The 19,725-nt window shown below is 39.9% G+C and overlaps 1 protein-coding gene and 1 pseudogene across 2 annotated transcripts in view; one reads left to right on the top strand and one right to left on the bottom strand.

The window, feature by feature from the left end:
- Window positions 1–6: 6 nt before the first annotated feature.
- The window catches only part of HPRT1 (hypoxanthine phosphoribosyltransferase 1), a 36,075-nt gene continuing 16,356 nt past the window's right edge, over window positions 7–19,725 (top strand). Inside the window, exons 1-3 of one of the 2 annotated variants that reach the window (XM_040468166.1) lie at window positions 7–167; window positions 11,262–11,368; window positions 13,242–13,425. In XM_040468166.1, the coding sequence (XP_040324100.1) occupies window positions 141–167; window positions 11,262–11,368; window positions 13,242–13,425 (318 nt within the window). In that variant the 5' untranslated portion in view covers window positions 7–140. Of the gene's footprint in view, window positions 168–294; window positions 322–11,261; window positions 11,369–13,241; window positions 13,426–19,725 lie in introns of those variants that run through there. The other variant, XM_040468167.1, reaches the window with a different exon arrangement.
- LOC121025589 (40S ribosomal protein S3a-like) lies at window positions 16,268–17,563 on the bottom strand (annotated as a pseudogene).

The following is a 19,725-nucleotide window of genomic DNA, read 5'->3' as shown; positions in this document are numbered from 1 at the left end:
CCTAGAGTGCACGAGCGAGCGGCTCTTTCCGCTCTCCCGCGCGTCGCCGCCTTCTGCGGAGCCTCCGCCTCCTCCTCTGTGGCGCCTCCGGCTTCCTCCTCCTCCGGCTGCCCTCGGCGCGCGCGCCCATCGGCTCCGTTATGGCGACCCGCAGCCCCAGCGTCGTGGTGAGCGGCTCGGCCCGCGGCACCTGAGCCTCGCGGCCCGCAGTGCGGGCGCCGGCCGGTGTGGCCCGGGGAAGCCCGGAGGGGCGGGGGGCGACCGCCGCGTCCCGGCTCGGGCTTTACGTCACACGGGGTGGCGTGGGGGATGCGTGGCGAGGTGCGGGGTGGGTGCCTCGGGACAGCCCGGGGGAGGGGGGCTGCGTGTGGCAGGGGAGGGTGGGGATGGCGCTTTGGCGGACTCGTGCTGCCGGGGAGGGCCCGCGGGCCAGTTCGGGAAGGATCCGGCACGCCGCGGGTGGGGGCCTTGTCCGGAGAGGCCCTTCTCTAAACTGGGGGTATGCCGCTGAGGTCTTCGGGGCCCCTGTAATAGAGGGCGCAGGCACGGGAGCGGCCACGTGGGAGGGCATGCGGGGACTGGTACTTGCACCGAGTTCCGCAAATGCCATAATGACCGTGCGAATGCGCATTGCCTGCTTGAACCCTCACAGCAGCCTTGGTAGCGGTAACCATGCCCGCGTTTTTACACACGAGGAAAATAGTGACACGGTATTAGGTAATTTTCTCTCCGCCCAGAGGGAGCTAGGCCTCGAATTCAGGTGTGTCTCGATCCGGATCCTACGTTCTTTGATGCTGCGGGGACAAAAAGTGCGAATCTGGTCCTTACCTTCAAGGACATTCGTACCATCACCAGGCTCTGTATCCTGTCTCCAACCTCATTGGTTCTTTTTGTTTCTGGAACAAGCCAAGCTGCACCCCCCCCCCCCCCCTTCCGATCATGCTTGCTAAAACGGCCAACACCCCTCCCAATAGTTACATGCCTCAGTCTGCATCATCGTCATCATTATATTTTAGCAGTTACCTGATTACCTGTTGATTGTCTCTCCCACTAAAACAGAAGCTTTATAAGGCCAGGAATCGCCACCATAACCACAGCATATAGGACAGTGCCTGGCATGTAAGAAATTCTCAATAATGGTTTGTTGAGTGAATAATTAACCACTTGAGCCCCCCAAAAGGAAGGATTCTGTTGATATTGGGAACGATGGCTTAAGGTAAAGGGCAGAGTTCTTCGTGGAGTCTGGCCTGGAATCCTGCTTGCTTGGGCTGTTTACTAGCTGTGTGGCCTTGGGTAACTTACTTCCCTTTTCTGGGCTTAAGTGTCCCTAATGTATAACTGAGGTACTAGCTACCTCTGGGTGTTACTGAAATATTGTAAGACTGCTTAAACAACCTTTCCGTGGTCCTTGACTGGGAATAGTAATAATAGCTATCATCGTGTTTACCTACATAGTCCTGTTTACTCCTTGAAACAACTCTGTAACAATAGCATGATTATTACCATTTTACAGAGGAGGAATCTTTGGAGCCTTACTTCTTGCCATACCCACGTCACATAGTTGCAAAGAGAAACTCCGACTCAAGCCTAGGTCTCTCTCAAGAGTCCATGCCCTTGAGTGGTATGCTTATTGTATACTATTGTAGGTACTCAAAAAATGGTGGGGGCTTTTGTGTTTACTCAGTTGCTGAGGAAGTTAGATGTTTTTAGCTTTGGGGTGTGATGCCTGCCCCAGCATACAGTGAATTATTATTGCTAGAACTAGCTATTGTTAGTTTCATTTGAACGTTAAGATCTTCGTTGTGTTTTTGGTTTGCAAAGTACTGTTCTTTTTTTATTTCCTTGCCAAAAATTGCACGTTAGTAATAACAGGCACTCGTATAGTGTTTAGTATGTTCTGGTTTCTGTTCTAAGCTCTTTACATATATTAACTGATTTGATATTTTTAAATTTAAAAATAAATTTATGTGGCTCAGAGAGGTTAAGTAACTTATCCAAGATCACCCAGCAATGCTAGGATTTGAATCTGACTTATCTGGACCCAGAGTCTGCTCTTAACCTCCATTTTTTAATGTTTATTTTTGAGAGAGAGAGCAGGGGAGGGGCAGAGAGAGGGGGAGACAGAATCCGAAGCAGGCTTCGTGCTGCCTGTGCAAAGCCCGACATGGGGCTCAAACCCAGGAACCATCAGATCATGACCTGAGCCAAAGCCAGACGCTCAACTGACTGAGCCACCCAGGTGCCTTTTAACATCTCCATTTTAGAAAAATGTTTTATTATTTATTTTTGAGAGAGAGCGGGGGGAAGGGCAGAGAGAGAGGGAGAGAGGATCCCCAGCAGGTTCCACACTGACAGCACCGAGCCCAGTATGGGGCTCGAACTCACCAACCATGAGATCATAACCCAAGCCCAAACCAAGAATCAGATGCTTAACTGACTGGGCCACCCAGGTGCCCCCACATATTTTAAGCTTTTTTTTATTTTTGAGAGAGAGCGTGAGTGGGGGAGGAGCAGAGAAAGAGGGAGAAAGAGGATCGAAAGCAGGCTCTGCACTGACAGCAGCGAGCCCGACACGGGGCTCCATCCCACGAACCATGAGATCGTGACCTGAGCCAAAGTTGGACACTCAACCAAGTGAGCCACTCACGTGTCCCATTTCCCCAAATGTTTTCGGGTTGGGCTCTTCCCAGAGCCATCCAGAACCTTCTTTGTGATCTTCTTTAGCCATTTTATGTCCGGTTCTTGTTATGGACTGAACATTTGTATCTCCAGTAATAGCCAACAGATAAATATGTTGAAGCCCCAGCTGCCCACTGTGTGGTATTTGGAGATGGGGCCCTTTGTGGAGTAATTAGGATTACTAATAAGGTCATGAGATTGGGGTCCTGGTCTTTTAAGAAAAGACACCAAAGAGCTCCCTTCCCCACCCTCCACTGTGCACATAGCTAGGAGAAAGCAGTTGCCTACAAACCTAGAGAGGAGGCCTCGGAATGAAACCTGTTTTGCTGGCATCTTGATCTTGGACTTCCCAGCTTCCAGAACTGCAAGAGATAAATTATTGTTGTTTAAGCCACCCAGCTGGTGGGATTTTGCTAGGGCAGCTCCAGCAGACTAATACAGTTGTTTTAGAAGGTGTCGGTAATCACCACATGCTTAGACATGCCACACCAAGTCACCAATAAAACAGATGTGGTTTACATTCATTTCGAAGTGTGACTTACATTCATAATCAACTATTGCCTGGTTGATTTAGAAAACTGTGCTAATTCAGTATTAGAGACATGCCAGTGTACTTCACTCTGTTTACAACCAGGCAACAGGCTACTTGAAGCTCGGTAGGCTGTGGGGGGGGGGGGGGGTCATTGGTGCTGGGTTCCAGGTTTATCTTTAGTGCATGTATAACCGCTGTTGACAATCACAAATTTGTGGGCTGGTCAAATTAGATTCATGTACAAATGACAAGCTTTATTGTGCTGTATAGTTGTATGTATGTCTTTTCTACTAGATTATGTATAAGCTCTTTGAGGGCTCTCAGTTTAAAATCATCTTTGTATGCTCCCTACAAAATTTACTGCACAGTGCCTTACCAAAGTGAATGCTAAATGCATTTTTATGTAATTTAATATATTGCAATCCTTTCCTGTCAAAGCAGCCACTGGATTGTTAGCTAATCCAAATCAGATGAGGTTAATATCAGATATTAATATCAAATCAGACAAATAAGGGCTAATAAGATTAAAGGCCACCGAGTATATTTCTATCTAGCTCTTGTGGTGGAGATGGGAGTTATTGGACCCATTTAATATGAAGTTTTGGTGTTTGGGATGATTAAGAACAAGTTCCTGGGGGCACCTGGATGGCTTAGTCAGTTGAGTGTCTGTCTGACTTGATTTTGGCTCAAGTCGTGATCTCAGGGTCGTGGGATTGAGCCCCCCCATCGAGCTCCACGCTGAGTGTGGAGCCTGCTTCAGATTCTCTCTCTCTCTCTCTCTCTCTCTCTCTCTCTCTCTCTCTCTCTCTTTCTGTCTCTCTGTCTCTTTCTTTCTCTCTTTCCCTTTGCCCCTTTCCTTCCCTCTAAAATAAAAAAAAAAAAAAGACCATGTTCGTGTTCATTGAATTATATCTCATTTCTTATCATTGGTCCAGGTGCACGTGAGGCTTCTGAGAGTTTGAGTACTCTCTAAATTCCCAGCATGCATCACCTATATCTTTTTCATAGTGGTTTAACACTGTCTTATGGTTATTCATATGCATGTCATGTCTTCTATACTGTAAGCTCTTTGAGGGTAGGTGTGTCAAATTTATCTAATCCTGTCTAGTATGTACAACACAGTAGGTTCTCAATAAATATTTGAGTATTAGTAATAATACAGGTTCTGGATAAGGTCCTCACCATTTTAAAATTAGTATTCTAATATTTGGTCATTATATATGGATTTGAAAGACTTGGACTTTTCATTACATGTAAAAATTGGGAAAAGTTGATGTTGGTGCCTTGTCATCATTTAAATAAATTGCTCCGTATTTAACTTTATATTTGAAATATCTACAAGTAGACATAATAGTATAACAGACCATCATATACCCATTGCCCAGTTCTGACAACAAACTATCTACCTATGGCCAATCATATATTTCTTAAATTAGGACCTCCATCAATAGACCCCTTTTATTTATAGTTAATTTTAATAGAGTTGTGAATTCATGCCTAAAGTCCCTCAAGTGATACAAGTTTTAAGATTTTTTTTTTGTTTCTGCCTTTTGGAAAGGGTTATATTTTAACATGTTTTTTATGCTTGAAAGCACAAATCAACCCTTTTTAAAAATGGTACTGTTTTTTTTTAAATTTTAATTCCAGTACAATTAGTGTAGTGTGATATTAGTTTCAGGTGTATAATATAGTCATTCAACAGTTCTGTACATTACTCAGTACTCATCACAGTAAGTGTACTCTTAATCCCCATCACCTGTTTAACCCATCTCCCTCCTACCCGCCTCCCCTCTGGTAACCATCTGCTTGTTCTCTATAGTTAAGAGTCCCTTTCTTGGTTTGTCTTTTTTTCTCCCTTATTCGTTGTTTTTTTAAATTCCACATATGAGTGAAATCATATGATATTTGTCTTTCTCTGACTGACTTATTTTACTTAGCATTATACTCTCTAGCTCCATCCGTGTTGTTGCAAATGGCAAGATTTCATTCTTTTTTTATGGCTGAATAATAGTCTGTTGTATGTATGTATGTGTATATATATATATACACACATATATATATACACACAGCATCTTTACACATCTGTGTGTCTGCATATATATATGTGTGTGTGTGTGTGTGTGTGTATATATATATATATATATATACTTTATGCATTCATCAATCGATGGGCACTTGGGCTGCTTCCATCATTTGGCTATTGTAAATAATACTGTAGTAAACATAAGGGTGCATGTATCCCTTTGAATTAGTGTTTTGTTTTGTTGTTTGGTAAATACCCAGTAGTGTGATTCCTAGATCGTAGGGGAGTTCTATTTTTAACTTTCTGAGGTATCTGCATACTGTTTTCTACAGTGGCTGCATGAGTTTGCATTCCCACCAACAGTACAAGAGGGTTCCCCTTCCTCCATATCCTAGCCATCACCTGTTGTTTCTTGTGTTATTGATGTTAGCCATTCTGACAGGTGTGAGGTGATATCTTACTGTAATTTTGATTTGCATTTCCCTGATGATGAGTAATGTTGAGCATCTTTTCAGATGTGTCTGTTGGCCATCTGTATGTCTTCTTTGGAGAAATGTCTGTTCATGTCTTCTCATTTTTTAGAAGTTTCTTTATTTTGAGAGAGAGCACAAGTAGGGGAGGGGCAGAGAGAGAATCCCAAGCAGGCTCTGCACTGACAGTGCAGAGCCTGATGCAAGGCTCGAACTCACAAACTGTGAGATCATGACCTGAGCTGAAGTTGGATACTTAACCAACTGAGCCACCCAGGGGCCCCTTCTGCTCATTTTTTAATTGGATTATTTGTCTTTTGGGTGTTATGTCAGTTCTTTATATATTTTGGATAGTGACCCTTTTTTGGATATGTCATTTGCAAATATCTTCTCCCATTCAGTAGACTGTCTTCTAGTTTTATTGATTGTCTCCTTTGCTGAACAGAAGCTTTTTATTTTGATAAACTTGAATAGTTTATCTTTATTTCCCTTGCCTCAGGGAGACCTATCTAGAAAGAAGTTGCTACCGCTGATGTCAGAAAAATTACTGCCTGTGCTCTCTTCTAGGATTTTTATGGTTTCAGGCCCCACATTTAGGTCTTTAATCCAATTTGAGTTTATTTTTGTGTATGGTGTAGGAAAGTAGTCCAGTTTCATTCTTTTGCATGTGGCTGTCCAGTTTTCCTAACACCATTTTTTGAAGAGACTTTTTCCCATTGCATATTCTTTCCTGCTTTGTTGAAGATTAATTGACCATACAATCGTGGGTTTGTTTCTGGGCTTTCTATCCTGTTCTATTGATCTAGGTGTCTATTTTTGTGCCAGTATCATACTATTTTGATTACTACAACTTTGTAGTGTAACTTGAAATCTGGAATTATAATACTTCCAAGCTTTGCTTTTCTTTTTCAAGATTTTTTTTTTTTGGCTATTCAGGGTCTTTTGTGGTTCCATATGAATTTTAGGATTATTTGCTCTAGTTCTGTGAAAAATGCTGTTGGTATTTTGATAGAGATTGCATTAAACGTGTAGGTTGCTTTGGGTAGTATGGACATTTTAACAATATCTGTTCTTCCAATCCATGAGCATGGAATATCTTTCCATTTGTTCATGTTGTCTTCAGTTTCTTTCATCAGTGTTTTATGGTTTTCAGAGTACAGATCTTTTCACCTCCTTGGTTAAGTTTATTCCTAGGTGTTTTATTATTTTTGGTGCAGTTGTAAATGGGATTGCTTTCTTAGTGTCTCTTTCTGTTACTTCATCATTAGTGTATAAAAATGCAATGGATTTCTCTACATTGATTTTGTATCCTGCGACCTTACTGAAGTTCTAGTTGTTTTTCCAGTAGAGTCTTTAGGGTTTTCTACATATAGTGTCATGTCATCTCCAAATAGTGTAAGTTTTACTTCTTCCTTACCAATTTGAATCCTTTTATTCCATTTTTCTTGTCTGATTGCTGTGGCTAGGACTTCCAGTACTGTGTTGAATAAAAGTGGTGAGAGTGGACATCCTTGTCTTTTTCCTGACCTTAGGGGAAAAGCTCTCAGTTTTTCACCATGAGTATGATTTTAGCTGTGGGTTTTTTTTTAATGTTTATTTATTTTTAAGAAAGAGAGCGAGCGTGCATGAGCAGGGGAGGGGCAGAGAGAGAGGGAGACACAGAATCTGAATCAGGCTCCAGGCTCTGAGCTGTCAGCACAGAGTCCGACACGGGACTCGAACTCAGAAACGGTGAGATCGTGACCTGAGCTGAAGTCAGATGCTTAACCAACTGAGCCACCAAGGCGCCCCAGCTGTGGGTTTTTCATATATGGTATTTATTATGTTGATGTATGTTCCCTCTAAAACTACTTTGTTGACAGTTTTATCAAGAATGGATGTTGTACTTTGTCATATGCTTTTTCTGCATCTATTGAAATGATCATATGGTTTTTATCCTTTTTCTTACTAATGTGATGTATTACATTGATTGATTTGCAAATATTGAACCACCCTTGCATCCCAGAAATCAGTCCCACTTGATCGTGGTGAATGATTTTTTAAATGTATTGTTGGATTTGGTTTGCTAATATTTTGTTGAGGATTTTTCCATCTGTGTTCATCAGAGATATTGGCCTGTAGTTCTCTTTTTTTGTAGTGTCTTTATCTGGTTTTGGTATCAGGGTAATGCAGACCTCATGGAAGCAATTCGGGTTTTCTTTCCTCTTCTGTTTTTTGGAATCGTTTGAGAAAAATGGGTATTAATTCTTCTTTACGTGTTTGATAGAATTTACCTGTGAAGGCGTCTGGTCCTGAACTTCTGTTTGTTGGGAGTTTTTTGATTAGTGATTCAATTTCATTGCTGGTAATTGGTCTCTTCAAATTTTCTATTTCCTGATTCCGTTTTAGGAGGTTATATGTTGCTAGAAATTTATCCACTTCTTCTAGAATGTCCAGTTTGTTGGCATGTAATTTTTTGTAATATTCTCATATAATCACAAATCAACCCTTTGACATTAAATGTGATTTATAAATCTAATAGTATTGATTGAAAATAGAAACTTTTGAATTAGAAATTAATTTGGTATTTTGACAGAGGTAGAATTCCTATTTTGGTGTGCATCCCAGCTGTTCTGTCTATATTAGACTGCATGTCTAGGATGAACTCTGGGCAGAATTCACATTGACTTTGATTGAAACAAATCAGACTCATGAAGTTCTTAGGCTGCCTGCAAAACCTATAGCCAGGCACTGAGCCATTTTCACAGAAGCTATAGGCTTTATAAATGTTGCATGTTTCAAAGAGTCCCGGGTGGGTCCTGGTTTATGCTTGTGCGGAGCAGTGAGTAAGTTGGTAGAAGTGGTGAGTAACCTTCAGGGAAGCCAGTTTGGTTTTCTGGATCTTCTTAGTGTTAAAGCAGTTAAAGTGGTACATTTTCATTCTTGTCAGGTAATAGCAGATATATTCTGAGCCAGACTTGAATGTTTATCCTCTCATCTCGTAGGATCTAGCAAGGTCTGTCTTTTCCCAAAACTTGAACTGAGTTTCAGTTTATAAAATTTAGAAAAGTAATATTTGCTTGTTAGAAAGTATTTTAGAAATGTTCCTATAGGGGACACAAATGTCCCATTTCCATTCTTTTTGTAGTGAAAGTGTTCTGAAATACACATGATGTGAATGTTTAGCAGACACATTAGTACTTTATGCCAGATCTTAAGATCTGGCATCATCTTTTTTCCCCAAAAATATAATTTTTCTTGCTGTGTATGAAAGTAATATGTGTTGGTTTAAAAACAAGTTAGTACTGACTTCCTACCACCCTCAAACTGGCTGCCGAGCGAGTGCCTGGGCACTACATGCCACAGGGCCGTGCCCGTGTTCATGTCCTGGTCCACCTACCTGAATCACTGCCAGCTTCCTGGCCATGTGCATAGGTGGAAATGGTGTGAAGGTAACACCAGCTGGATAAAACAATACCTAAAATTCCACCCAAGTCTGGAGAACTCAAAACTGACCTTTTGGGACAGAAAAAGTAACACGAACCTCAGATTTTTCAGAATATAATTATGAATTCTGTGAATAATATTATAAATCTTAAGTATGTATTTTTAAAATTTATTGAAAGCCTAGCTACCTGTCCTTAAGCATCTAACATAGTGCTGACGGAAAGGTGTTCAATAGATGTTTGCTGATACTTTGAGATTTAATTATGGTTTGACCAGTATTTCTTGAAAACTGCCAAAGCTCTTATCATCATCTTCTTGAATGTGGTTTGGAAGATATTTAGTCTTGAATATCATGTGAAGTAGAGTATTATAACTGGTTTATTTCTTTGAATTTTTTTTTTTAATTTTTTTTTCAACGTTTCTTTATTTTTGGGACAGAGAGAGACAGAGCATGAACGGGCGAGGGGCAGAGAGAGAGGGAGACACAGAATCGGAAACAGGCTCCAGGCTCTGAGCCATCAGCCCAGAGCCCGATGCGGGGCTCGAACTCACAGACCGCGAGATCATGACCTGAGCTGAAGTCGGACGCTCAACCGACTGCGCCACCCAGGCGCCCCTATTTCTTTGAATTTTAAATATAATGATGAGTAGGAATTATAAATCACCTATGATAAAAAAAAAAAGTGAAATCGACAATGAAAGAAAAGGCCAGGTCAATATTAAAGTGTGCAACTCAGCGAGTTCCCCCTTCTTGTAGTTGACCACTGTTTGGTATATTCCTTCATGCCCACCCACCCTTTCTTCCTTCTTCCACTCCTTCCTTTCCTCCTTTGTTCCCTCTCCCTTCCCCTCCTCACTTCTTTTTTATTTTTTGGGATTAGAATTTTTGTTTGTAGATTTTACTTTCATACATCTTTCAGAATTCCTGTACTTTTTAGATGTGTGTAAAAAAAACACATAATGCCACAAATAATTTAAAAGAAAGACTACTGAATTTTTTTAAAAAGCAGTATATACTCAATGAAGGAAATTTGCAATATATAGTATAAAGAACTAAGTAAAATCACTATAACTCTCTTCCCCAAGATAATAGCTGTTATGATTTTATTATATTTTTTCTGTATAGGTACATGTATAATATTTATAAAACTATAATCATAGTACATTTTACCACCACAGGTACCACATCATCGGTTTTATTCAATAGTTTGTATGCCAGCTATTGGGCATACGAAGACAGCCAAATATGGTTCTACTCAAGCAATCGTGGAGTATCTGCTAGGAAGGCACCTCATGGATTGATTATAACAATCTCAGACTTCTAAGAGTTTGGGTTTTTAAGAAATCACTTAGCTTTCTTGGTGATTTTTTTTTTCCCCCTACTCTGAGGTGAGAGAGGCTGTTTGTATTTGGGGTAGGAAACAACAGCTTTTGTTCTGTATGATTTTTTAACTTGTTAGACTACAGTGTATGAAAATTTTTTTCTACAGTGTTACTAAAATCGTTTTTACTAAAATTTCAAACATACTCAAAAGTGGAGAGAATAGTATACTGAATCCCCATATGCTCATCAGCCATGTTTAAAATGTTATCAAGATTTTGCTACATTTGTCTTAACTCTTTAAAGTTTTTCGTTTTCTCTTTGCGGAGCTAAATGAAATTTCATACATGTCATTTTACTGATACAATCTTAACTATTCATCTCTAAAGCATACAGTTCATTTCTTATATAACTATAATTCATTGTCATACCTACAAAGTTACAGAAAATTCTTGATGTCTCATACCTAAATTTCTCTTTTTTTTGTTTTTATTTTTATTTAAAAAAATTTTTTTTTACATTTATTTATTTTTGAGAAACAGAGTGAGACAAAGCATGAGCGGGGGAGGGGCAGAGAGAAGGAGGCACAGAATCCGGATGCAGGCTCCAGCCTCTGAGTATGCGGTCAGCACAGAGCCTGATGCGTGGCTTGAACCCACGAACTGTGAGATCATGACCTGAGCCGAAGTCAGACACCCAACCGACTGAGCCACCCAGGCGCCCCTAAATTTCTCTCATAGGCTAAGGTTTTTTAACATCTAAATTCAGTCGTATAATGCTGTCACTGAAACAGTCATATTTCTTTTTCAGATTAGTGATGATGAACCAGGTTATGACCTAGATTTATTTTGTATACCTCATCATTACGCTGAGGATTTGGAAAAGGTGTTTATTCCTCATGGACTAATTATGGACAGGTTAGTAAGATCTTAAATTGAAGTTTTTGGTTTTTTTTTTTAATTTCTATTTCTGTTTTTTCTTAATTTTCTATTTCAAGTGTCAGCAACTGTTTTAAGGCATTGATGTTTGAACATAAACTAGGCCAGCTTGTCGAATAATAGAGGTTTTCTGTTTTAGAGCCCTCTTTACAAAAAAAGTTGGGGGGAGAGCTAATTACCCAGTGTAAGTCATGGTATACTGGGAATCTGTAGGGAGTAGAATAAAGTAAACATTGAAGGGACATTGGAGGAATGAACTCTAGTAACAGTCTTTGATTGCTCAGCCTTGAACAGGATAATGGGCTGGGGCTAAATCACAGGAGGGGAAGGTAATGTTTTGACTATTATGCATGTCTAGCTTGAAAAGTTCCCCTTAAATGAATTGCAGTGAGAGACCTTACTTGGTATTTAAATGCTTGCCTTGTGTGGCTATTTTGTTTTTGACTTTAAGGTTATACTATCAATATATAGCTGTTGTAAAATATTCTAAGGATTGAGGCTTTAAATGAGTAGAGTTCTTCTTCTCAGCCTCCTGCATAGTCCTTCGTACACACTGGCTATGCACATATGCTGTATGCAAATATATGTACAGTAACTCTTGAACAATGTGGGGGTTAGGGATGCCACCATCTGCGCAGTCAAAATCTGTGTATCACTTCTGACTCCCCTTAAAATTTAACTATTAATAGCCTACTGTTGACCAGAAGTCTCACTGATAACATATAGTTGATGAACACATATTTTGTATATGTGTTATATACTGTATTCTTACAATAAAGTAAGCTGGAGAAAATATGTCATTAATAAAATCATAAGGAAGAGAAAATATATTTATAGTATGATATTTATAACAAAATCCATGTATAAGTGGACTTGTGTGTGCAGTTCAAACCTGTGTTGTCCAAGAGCCAACTGCATATATTTTAACACATAGGCATGTACTATCCTATAGGTCTGAAGTGTATTGGAGATGTTTTCATATTAGTATATTTAGAGCTTTCTCCTATATTTTGAAGGTGGTACTGTCATACAGGTCTGAAATTTATCGGGCACTGTTTCATACTAGTATGGTTAGAGCTATCCTATATTTTGAAGGTTGCATAACATTCCATTTTCTGACTGTACCATAATTGATTTAAGCAGTCCTTTATTGACGGACATGCAAGACATCACCATTATTTTACAGACCATACTAGAAGGGAACATCTTCTTATACACATTTGGTCACTTGCTTCAGCTTTATCCATGGGGAAAATCTGGGTCAAGGGGAAGGTATTTATTGAATGCTTCTGATACCACCAGATTATGCTCCAAAACGTTTTAATTTATACTCACAGTGGTATACGACAGTGCTCTTTTTCGCAGTCTCTTACAATATTGCCTATTATCAGGGAAATCTCATTTAATCAGAATTTGCCATTCTGATAGGTGACAATGGTATTTTAAATTGCATTTTAAATATTTATTTTTTTAATGTTTGTTTATTTATTTTGAGAGAGAGAGCAAGTGGGGGAGAAGCAGAGACCGAGGGAGAGAGAATCCCAAGCAGGCTCTGCGATGTCAGCTCAGAACCTGATGCGGGGGTCGAACCCATGAACCGTGAGATCATGACCTGAGCTGAGACCAAGAGTCGGACACTTAATCGGCTGAGCCACGCAGGCGCCCCTTAAATATTTATGATAGATGTTACAGTATAACTGTATTTTGAAGTTTATCTTTACTTTATGAAGCAACTTCATAAAGGATGTTTTTGGTGCAAGTTTAATGCCTAAAGGGGATGTTTGTTATAAAGCTAAATATATTTCTATTATATTGTAAATTAATTTCTATTAAATTCCTGATACTTCTCTAGGACCGAGCGTCTTGCCCGAGATGTGTTGAAGGAGATGGGTGGCCATCACATCGTAGCCCTCTGTGTGCTCAAGGGGGGCTATAAATTCTTTGCTGACCTGCTGGATTATATCAAAGCACTGAACAGAAATAGTGATGGATCCATTCCTATGACTGTAGATTTCATCAGACTGAAGAGCTACTGTGTAAGTATATTTAATATATGCTTATAAAAACCTCGGTAACTGTACGTTTTTCTGGGTGTGTTTGAAAGTCTACAAACCATACTTACATGTTCATTGCACTTGGTTACAGTGACATTTTCTAATCTATTCACTACTACTTTGTATACAAGTGAATATTGTCTTTTCCAAACTAGTCACCTTAGACTAGTCACTTTTCTTAAAGGATTTTTGATCTGGTTTTGTTTTTCTGGTTTTTTAAAGACCACTTTTGGGAGTTGCTGTTGGGACCTGGAGTTATATTTTTGACTATACTTAGTGTTGGCAGATCTCTTCTCTTCTCTAGAGCTAGATTGGTTTTCCGGGGAGTTGGAAGTCAGTTTGCAGCTGATAAATAAGGTGGGCCAACACTTGTTTCCTAGAAAGCACATGTGGAGTGAAAGCACCGGCCCACTGAAGAAACCACTTTGGATTCAGTTACTCTGCCGGTGTCACGGGATCTCAAATGTCTGAGAATATTGACACAATAACCATTATTGACACTGTCAGATGAGCCAGAGTCCGTGTGATCTTTACATGTGAATTTCATCCTCCATAATTTCTTTGAGCATGTGAATGTGTGATTTTTATTAGTTCATAGTGTTGTTTATGTCTGGTTGCCTGTGGGTGCTGTAGTTCCTGCGGGTTACTATTTTCCTTACAAGTGGGGTTTCTCCTAGCTTCTTCAAAGATTAGAATAAATGTCTGGTCTTTGTTGTTTCAGGAATCTGTATTGTGCATCTTTGTAGAAACTAGCCTTATGTTTATATTTTCATTGAGAATAAGGCTGCTTGCATTTAACTTTCAACCTTCATTCTCCCAGTTAATCATCTATTTGACCCAAGTTTTTTGACCTTTTCCACATTTTCATCAGTCCTGTGGGTGATTGGAGAACTATTTAAGACATTTTCCCTATCCCCCGAAAACCCTTTGTGCTCATACACCATGACATTCCTTCATAACTACAAGCTCCTTTTAATTTGTCAAAGTCTTGCATGAATTAAAGAATTGCTTAAATGAAGAGTTTGGATCTTCACTCAACAGAAGTTAGTTACAGTTAGTTAGCTGGTTTACACTAAGATTGGAATCTAGTCAGTGTAATTGCTGGCAGTAGCTACCCAGCCTTTAATTGATTGTTGGCTTAGAGTCAAAACAGGTACTTCTGGTCCATGGTATGATTTCGCTTTTAATCTTCTGGAGTCCCCCTGCCCCCGCTCCACACACATATACATAAAAATCAGTCTTATTTCTTTATGCCTTAAATTTAATTTCTTTCAGGGGCGCCTGGGTGGCGCAGTCGGTTAAGCGTCCGACTTCAGCCAGGTCACGATCTCGCGGTCCGTGAGTTCGAGCCCTGCGTCGGGCTCTGGGCTGATGGCTCAGAGTCTGGAGCCTGTTTCCAATTCTGTGTCTCCCTCTCTCTCTGCCCCTCCCCCGTTCATGCTCTGTCTCTCTCTGTCCCAAAAATAAATAAACGTTGAAAAAAAAAATTAAAAAAAAAAAATTTAATTTCTTTCAGGATTTGCACAGAATGCTTTTTCTTTGAAAACTTGTGAAAAAAAATGAGGGGAACTTAATATTTTCTTCTTTAAAGTATTTTATAGTTATAAGAACAGTATAAAGCCATGGAAATACTTTGACAGTTTAATTCCATTTTCTCCTTTCAGGTTTTTTTTCCTATTAGTTTTAAATCTTAGAGGATTATTAAGCTTAAGCCCTGAGGTGATAAAAAGAATGAGATCTTAGGGGCACCTGGGTGGCTCAGTCGGTTAAGCGTCCAACTCTTATTTGGGCTCAGGTCATGACCACATGGTTCATGGGAGATACAGCGCCTCATTGAGCTCTGTGCTGAAGTGCAGAGCCTGACTGGGGTTCTCTCTCTCTCTCTCTCTCTCTCTCTCTGCCTCTCTCTTTCTCTCTGTGCCCCTCCCCTGCTTACATGCACACTCTCTCGCTCTCAAAATAAATAAACATTTAAAAAATCACATATTAAAAAAAAGAAGGAAGTCTTAAGCATAAGCAAAGCAAGTTTTTAGGTTAGTTTTTACATAGAGAAAAATCATATGTGTTCTATGTGAAATTCTGTGTAAATTTACTACTAAACAACAAAAAATTAAACCCATATACTTACTGTTGATTTGAAGTAACATTTCTGCCCTATTTAATAATTCATCAGCTTGTCATGGAAGATCTCACACGTACATATTAAAAATCATGCAGCTTAACTTGATAAAATCCTGAGATGGAAATTTAGAATTGTTGCAGTGTCAGTAACATTGATGTTAGTGTAGTTTTACATGCTGATCTTGACCAATTTGAAACAGTGAATTAAACCTTAACTGATCTGTACTAATCCTAAAGTAATGCTCCATGAACTGTTAAATGTTTCTGGAACATGTAAAGAGCAGTAACAGTAACAGCACACTGCATCTAGTTTTCCTCCAAAATAAAAATTGCCTTTTTTTGATTAAAGAATACATGTTTATTACGAAAAGCATACAATTACAGGAAGTAAAGAAATGAAGAAATGAAGTTACCCTGACTTCCACTACCACTTTTATTTCTAATGTGTTATTTTTTATTTAAAATTTCTTTTAAATGTTCATTTATTTTGAGAGAGCGAGAGAGTGCATGCAAGCGGGGAGGGGGCAGAGAGAGAGGGAGACAGAGAATCCCAAGCAGGCTCCCCACTGACAGCACAGAGCCCAATGCGGGGCTTGAACCCGTGAACTGTGAGATCATGACCTGAGCTGAAATCAAGAGTCGGATACTTAACTGACTGAGCTACCCAGGTGCCCCTATTTCTCACATTTAAAAGAATTTTCTCTCTGAGTATACATGCATACATATCCGAGTTTACACGTAGTCTTTTTTTTTAAACATCACAAACAATAAGATCTTTTGTCACCATCAGATGTCTTAATTTTAAAAATTCTTGGATTGGCGACTCATATCCATCAGCTCGTTCAACTTTAGCACCAGCCTCATCCCCAGTAGCTTTTCCAGAAGCTTAACCATGAAGCTCCATGAGCTTTCCCGATTCAAACTTAGGCTTCTTCAGCATTTTCACTTTTCTAACGAAGACATCCCGGGATGGATAAATAGACCGACAGGCCTTTTCTGTGTGTTTTCCAGTGCTGTCTGGAATCAATTTGTTGACGACTTCTTTCAAGTCACTTGTCTGCACCTGTCGGGTCATGATCTCCATCATCTTTTTCTGAATTGGGTGAACCTGTCGGTGCTGAGCGTGAGAGGTCTTCTGAATCTGATTGTTGCATTTGTTAGTAAAACCAACACAAAATAGATGAGGCCAGTAACCATTGCTAGTCTTGGCATCAACATGAGATTCAGTCCTGGTCTGCCATTTTTTGACCATGGAGCACATTTTGTCATAGGTAAGATCTGTGCCGTGGAAATTAGGCAGTTTTTGCCCTGGAAATCTTCAGTAATTAGCTTGCATTTTCTAAATGCAACTTCATCATTCTGCAGATCAGCAAGGGTCACTTCAAAAATACAACCCTTGAGGCCATCATATGCGATTTTGGTTCCTTGAGTTCTTGTGACTAGTGTTTTTCCAATATTTTTTTTTTCAACATTTATTTATTTTTGGGACAGAGAGAGACAGAGCATGAATGGGGGAGGGGCAGAGAGAGAGGGAGACACAGAATCGGAAACAGGCTCCAGGCTCTGAGCCGTCAGCCCAGAGCCCGACGCGGGGCTCAAACTCACGGACCGCGAGATCGCGACCTGGCTGAAGTCGGACGCTTAACCGACTGCGCCACCCAGGCGCCCCTCCAATATTTGTTATATTGAACATAGCTGGTGCTTTCATATCATACCAGTCTTTCCTAGAAAATGGATCAACAACTTTCTTCTTGGCTCCCTTTTTGCCGACTTTTGTAAGGCACTTGTTCTTGCCAGCCACCATGGCACTGCTCAGGGAGCCAAAAGGGCATAGTTTACATACTCTTAGAGTAGCTAGGTAGGATTTTATTTGCTTAGTGCCTCGATGGGAAATTGCCTGGGGATTCCAAATACCATATTTCATTAAATGTAAGGTGTCACTGATGTTAACGTACCCCTGTTTTTTGTACTGCTACAAAAGAAGACACTGTCAGTTATATTGTAAGTTGCCATCAGTTGTAATACATCAATTTCAAGGGTATTAAAATGTGAGTGTGCAGCTTAGAACAATGAAGTGTAGTACTGTATATTCAAAGACCTTTTCTATCCTTAAGGCTCTGTGATAATTCAGAAGAATGGAATAATTGATAAATATGCAAATGTGTTTTCTTTCTTATAAGTTTAATTTCATAGTAATTTTTTATTTTTTTTCAACGTTTTTTTTTTTTTTTTTTTTTTGGGACAGAGAGAGACAGAGCATGAACGGGGGAGGGGCAGAGAGAGAGGGAGACACAGAATCGGAAACAGGCTCCAGGCTCCGAGCCATCAGCCCAGAGCCCGACGCGGGGCTCAAACTCACGGACCGCGAGATCGCGACCTGGCTGAAGTCGGACGCTTAACCGACTGCACCACCCAGGCGCCCCAATAGTAATTTTTTAAATAATTTTTTCATCATAAAAAGATGAAGCCTCTGGGTGGCTCAGTCGGTTAAGTGTCCGACTTCGGCTCAGGTCATGATCTCGTGGTTCACGGGTTAGAGCCCCGCGTCGGGCTCTGTGCTGACAGCTCGGAGCCTGGAGCCTGCTTCCAATTCTGTGTCTCCCTGTCTCTCTGACCCTCCCCCCATTCATGCTCTGTCTCAAAAATAAATAAACGTTAAAAGAAAATTAAAAAAAAAAAAAGATGAAGCCTCAGGGAAAAATTGTCAGGTAAATTTTTTGTGGTAATATTTTTGTGTGGGTCTTAAACAAAGGGAAAATTAACCTGATTTATCGTGTCCAGACAAAGTGGCTTACGTTAAAATGAAATTGTTCTTACGATTTGAAATCTTGGAGAAAATTTTTTGGGTTCTGAATTATTATCTCCATGTACATTTGAGAACAGGGAGGTGCAGGGGGATGAAATGACTTGCCCAAGATCATACAGGTTTTTTTGAATTGAACCCACACCTTTAATTGTGCAGAACCGAGTCTCGTTTGGGAAAACTTGTAACTGACTTGAATTCTCTGATATGGCTTCCTTTTATTTCTTCATTTTCTACCAGTTAGAAGTTTTGTATGCAAACAAGTTATCTCGCCAGTTGTGAGATTTCTTTTCCTCAGTTGCAGTCAAGGTGTGTAAAGCTATAACTTTCAGTCTTGATCTTGGAAGTCGCTTGGTTAGTAGCTTGATTAAGCTGTTTTATGTATCAAAGATGCAAATTACCTTGTAATTTGTAAGAGGGTGGCTATTTGAACTTGTTAACGAAAAATGTGGAAAATATTGGAGTAATTTCTTAAAGTGCCTCTTATGAGAAGAGGTCAGTAGCTTTCAGTCTGACCTTTTCCTTTATTTAGTCGATTGCTTTCAGGTCTGCTTTTTTTTTCTTTTTTTAACCTTTTGGCTTTTTAAAAAATCTTCTATAAATCTAATATCTACCTGTCTATAAAGCAAGTGGAGCGATTTCTATTTCCTGCTTCTTCATTTAAGACCATAGACATGTATGAGGGAAAGAATTTGTTCAGCATGAATTGGCAGGAAAGGGGATGTGTACTATCTGTGGTATAAGCAACTACCAGAACTGTATCAAAAGTATACTCTGTAGCCATTTCCTGTGGGTTTTCACTTGGATGTAGGCTGAGGTATTATATAAACACCTTGTTTCTTAGAACATAAAGGTAGTGTTCAAGTTTGGCCCTGCTAACCCACAAATTTTATATTCAAAAAATGAAGGAAAATAATTCACTCAGCAAACATATTGCCCATCTGTTGTATACAAGGCCATGCAAAGTGGTTCTGTTGAACATGTTTATTTGATCAGATCCTTGCTCCAAACCAGACCTGGAATGAAAAGCATTAAGATTGGGTGCAATAACTACTCAAGGTTGTAGAAACTGTATTTGAAAACGCTAGATTTTTAAAAAAATTTAAATGTTTATTGAGAGAGACAAAGCATGAGTGGGGGAGGGGCAGAGAGAGAGAGAGAGACAGACAGACAGACAGACAGACAGAATCTGAAACAGGCTCTAGGCTCTGAGCTGTCAGCACAGAGCCCGAAGCGGGGCTTGAACCCACAAACCGTGAGATCATGACCTGAGCTGAAGACGGAGACTAAACCAACTGAGCCACCCAGGTGCCCCGAAAACACTAGATATTAAATGTCAGCACTAACTCTTCAATTTT

This window comes from Herpailurus yagouaroundi, unplaced genomic scaffold, assembly GCF_014898765.1.
Source record: "Herpailurus yagouaroundi ecotype Mexico unplaced genomic scaffold, PumYag 67681, whole genome shotgun sequence".
Taxonomy (NCBI): Eukaryota; Metazoa; Chordata; class Mammalia; order Carnivora; family Felidae; genus Herpailurus; species Herpailurus yagouaroundi.
The sequence above is the reverse complement of the archived record's forward strand: the minus strand, read 5'-3'. Positions and strand labels throughout refer to the sequence as shown.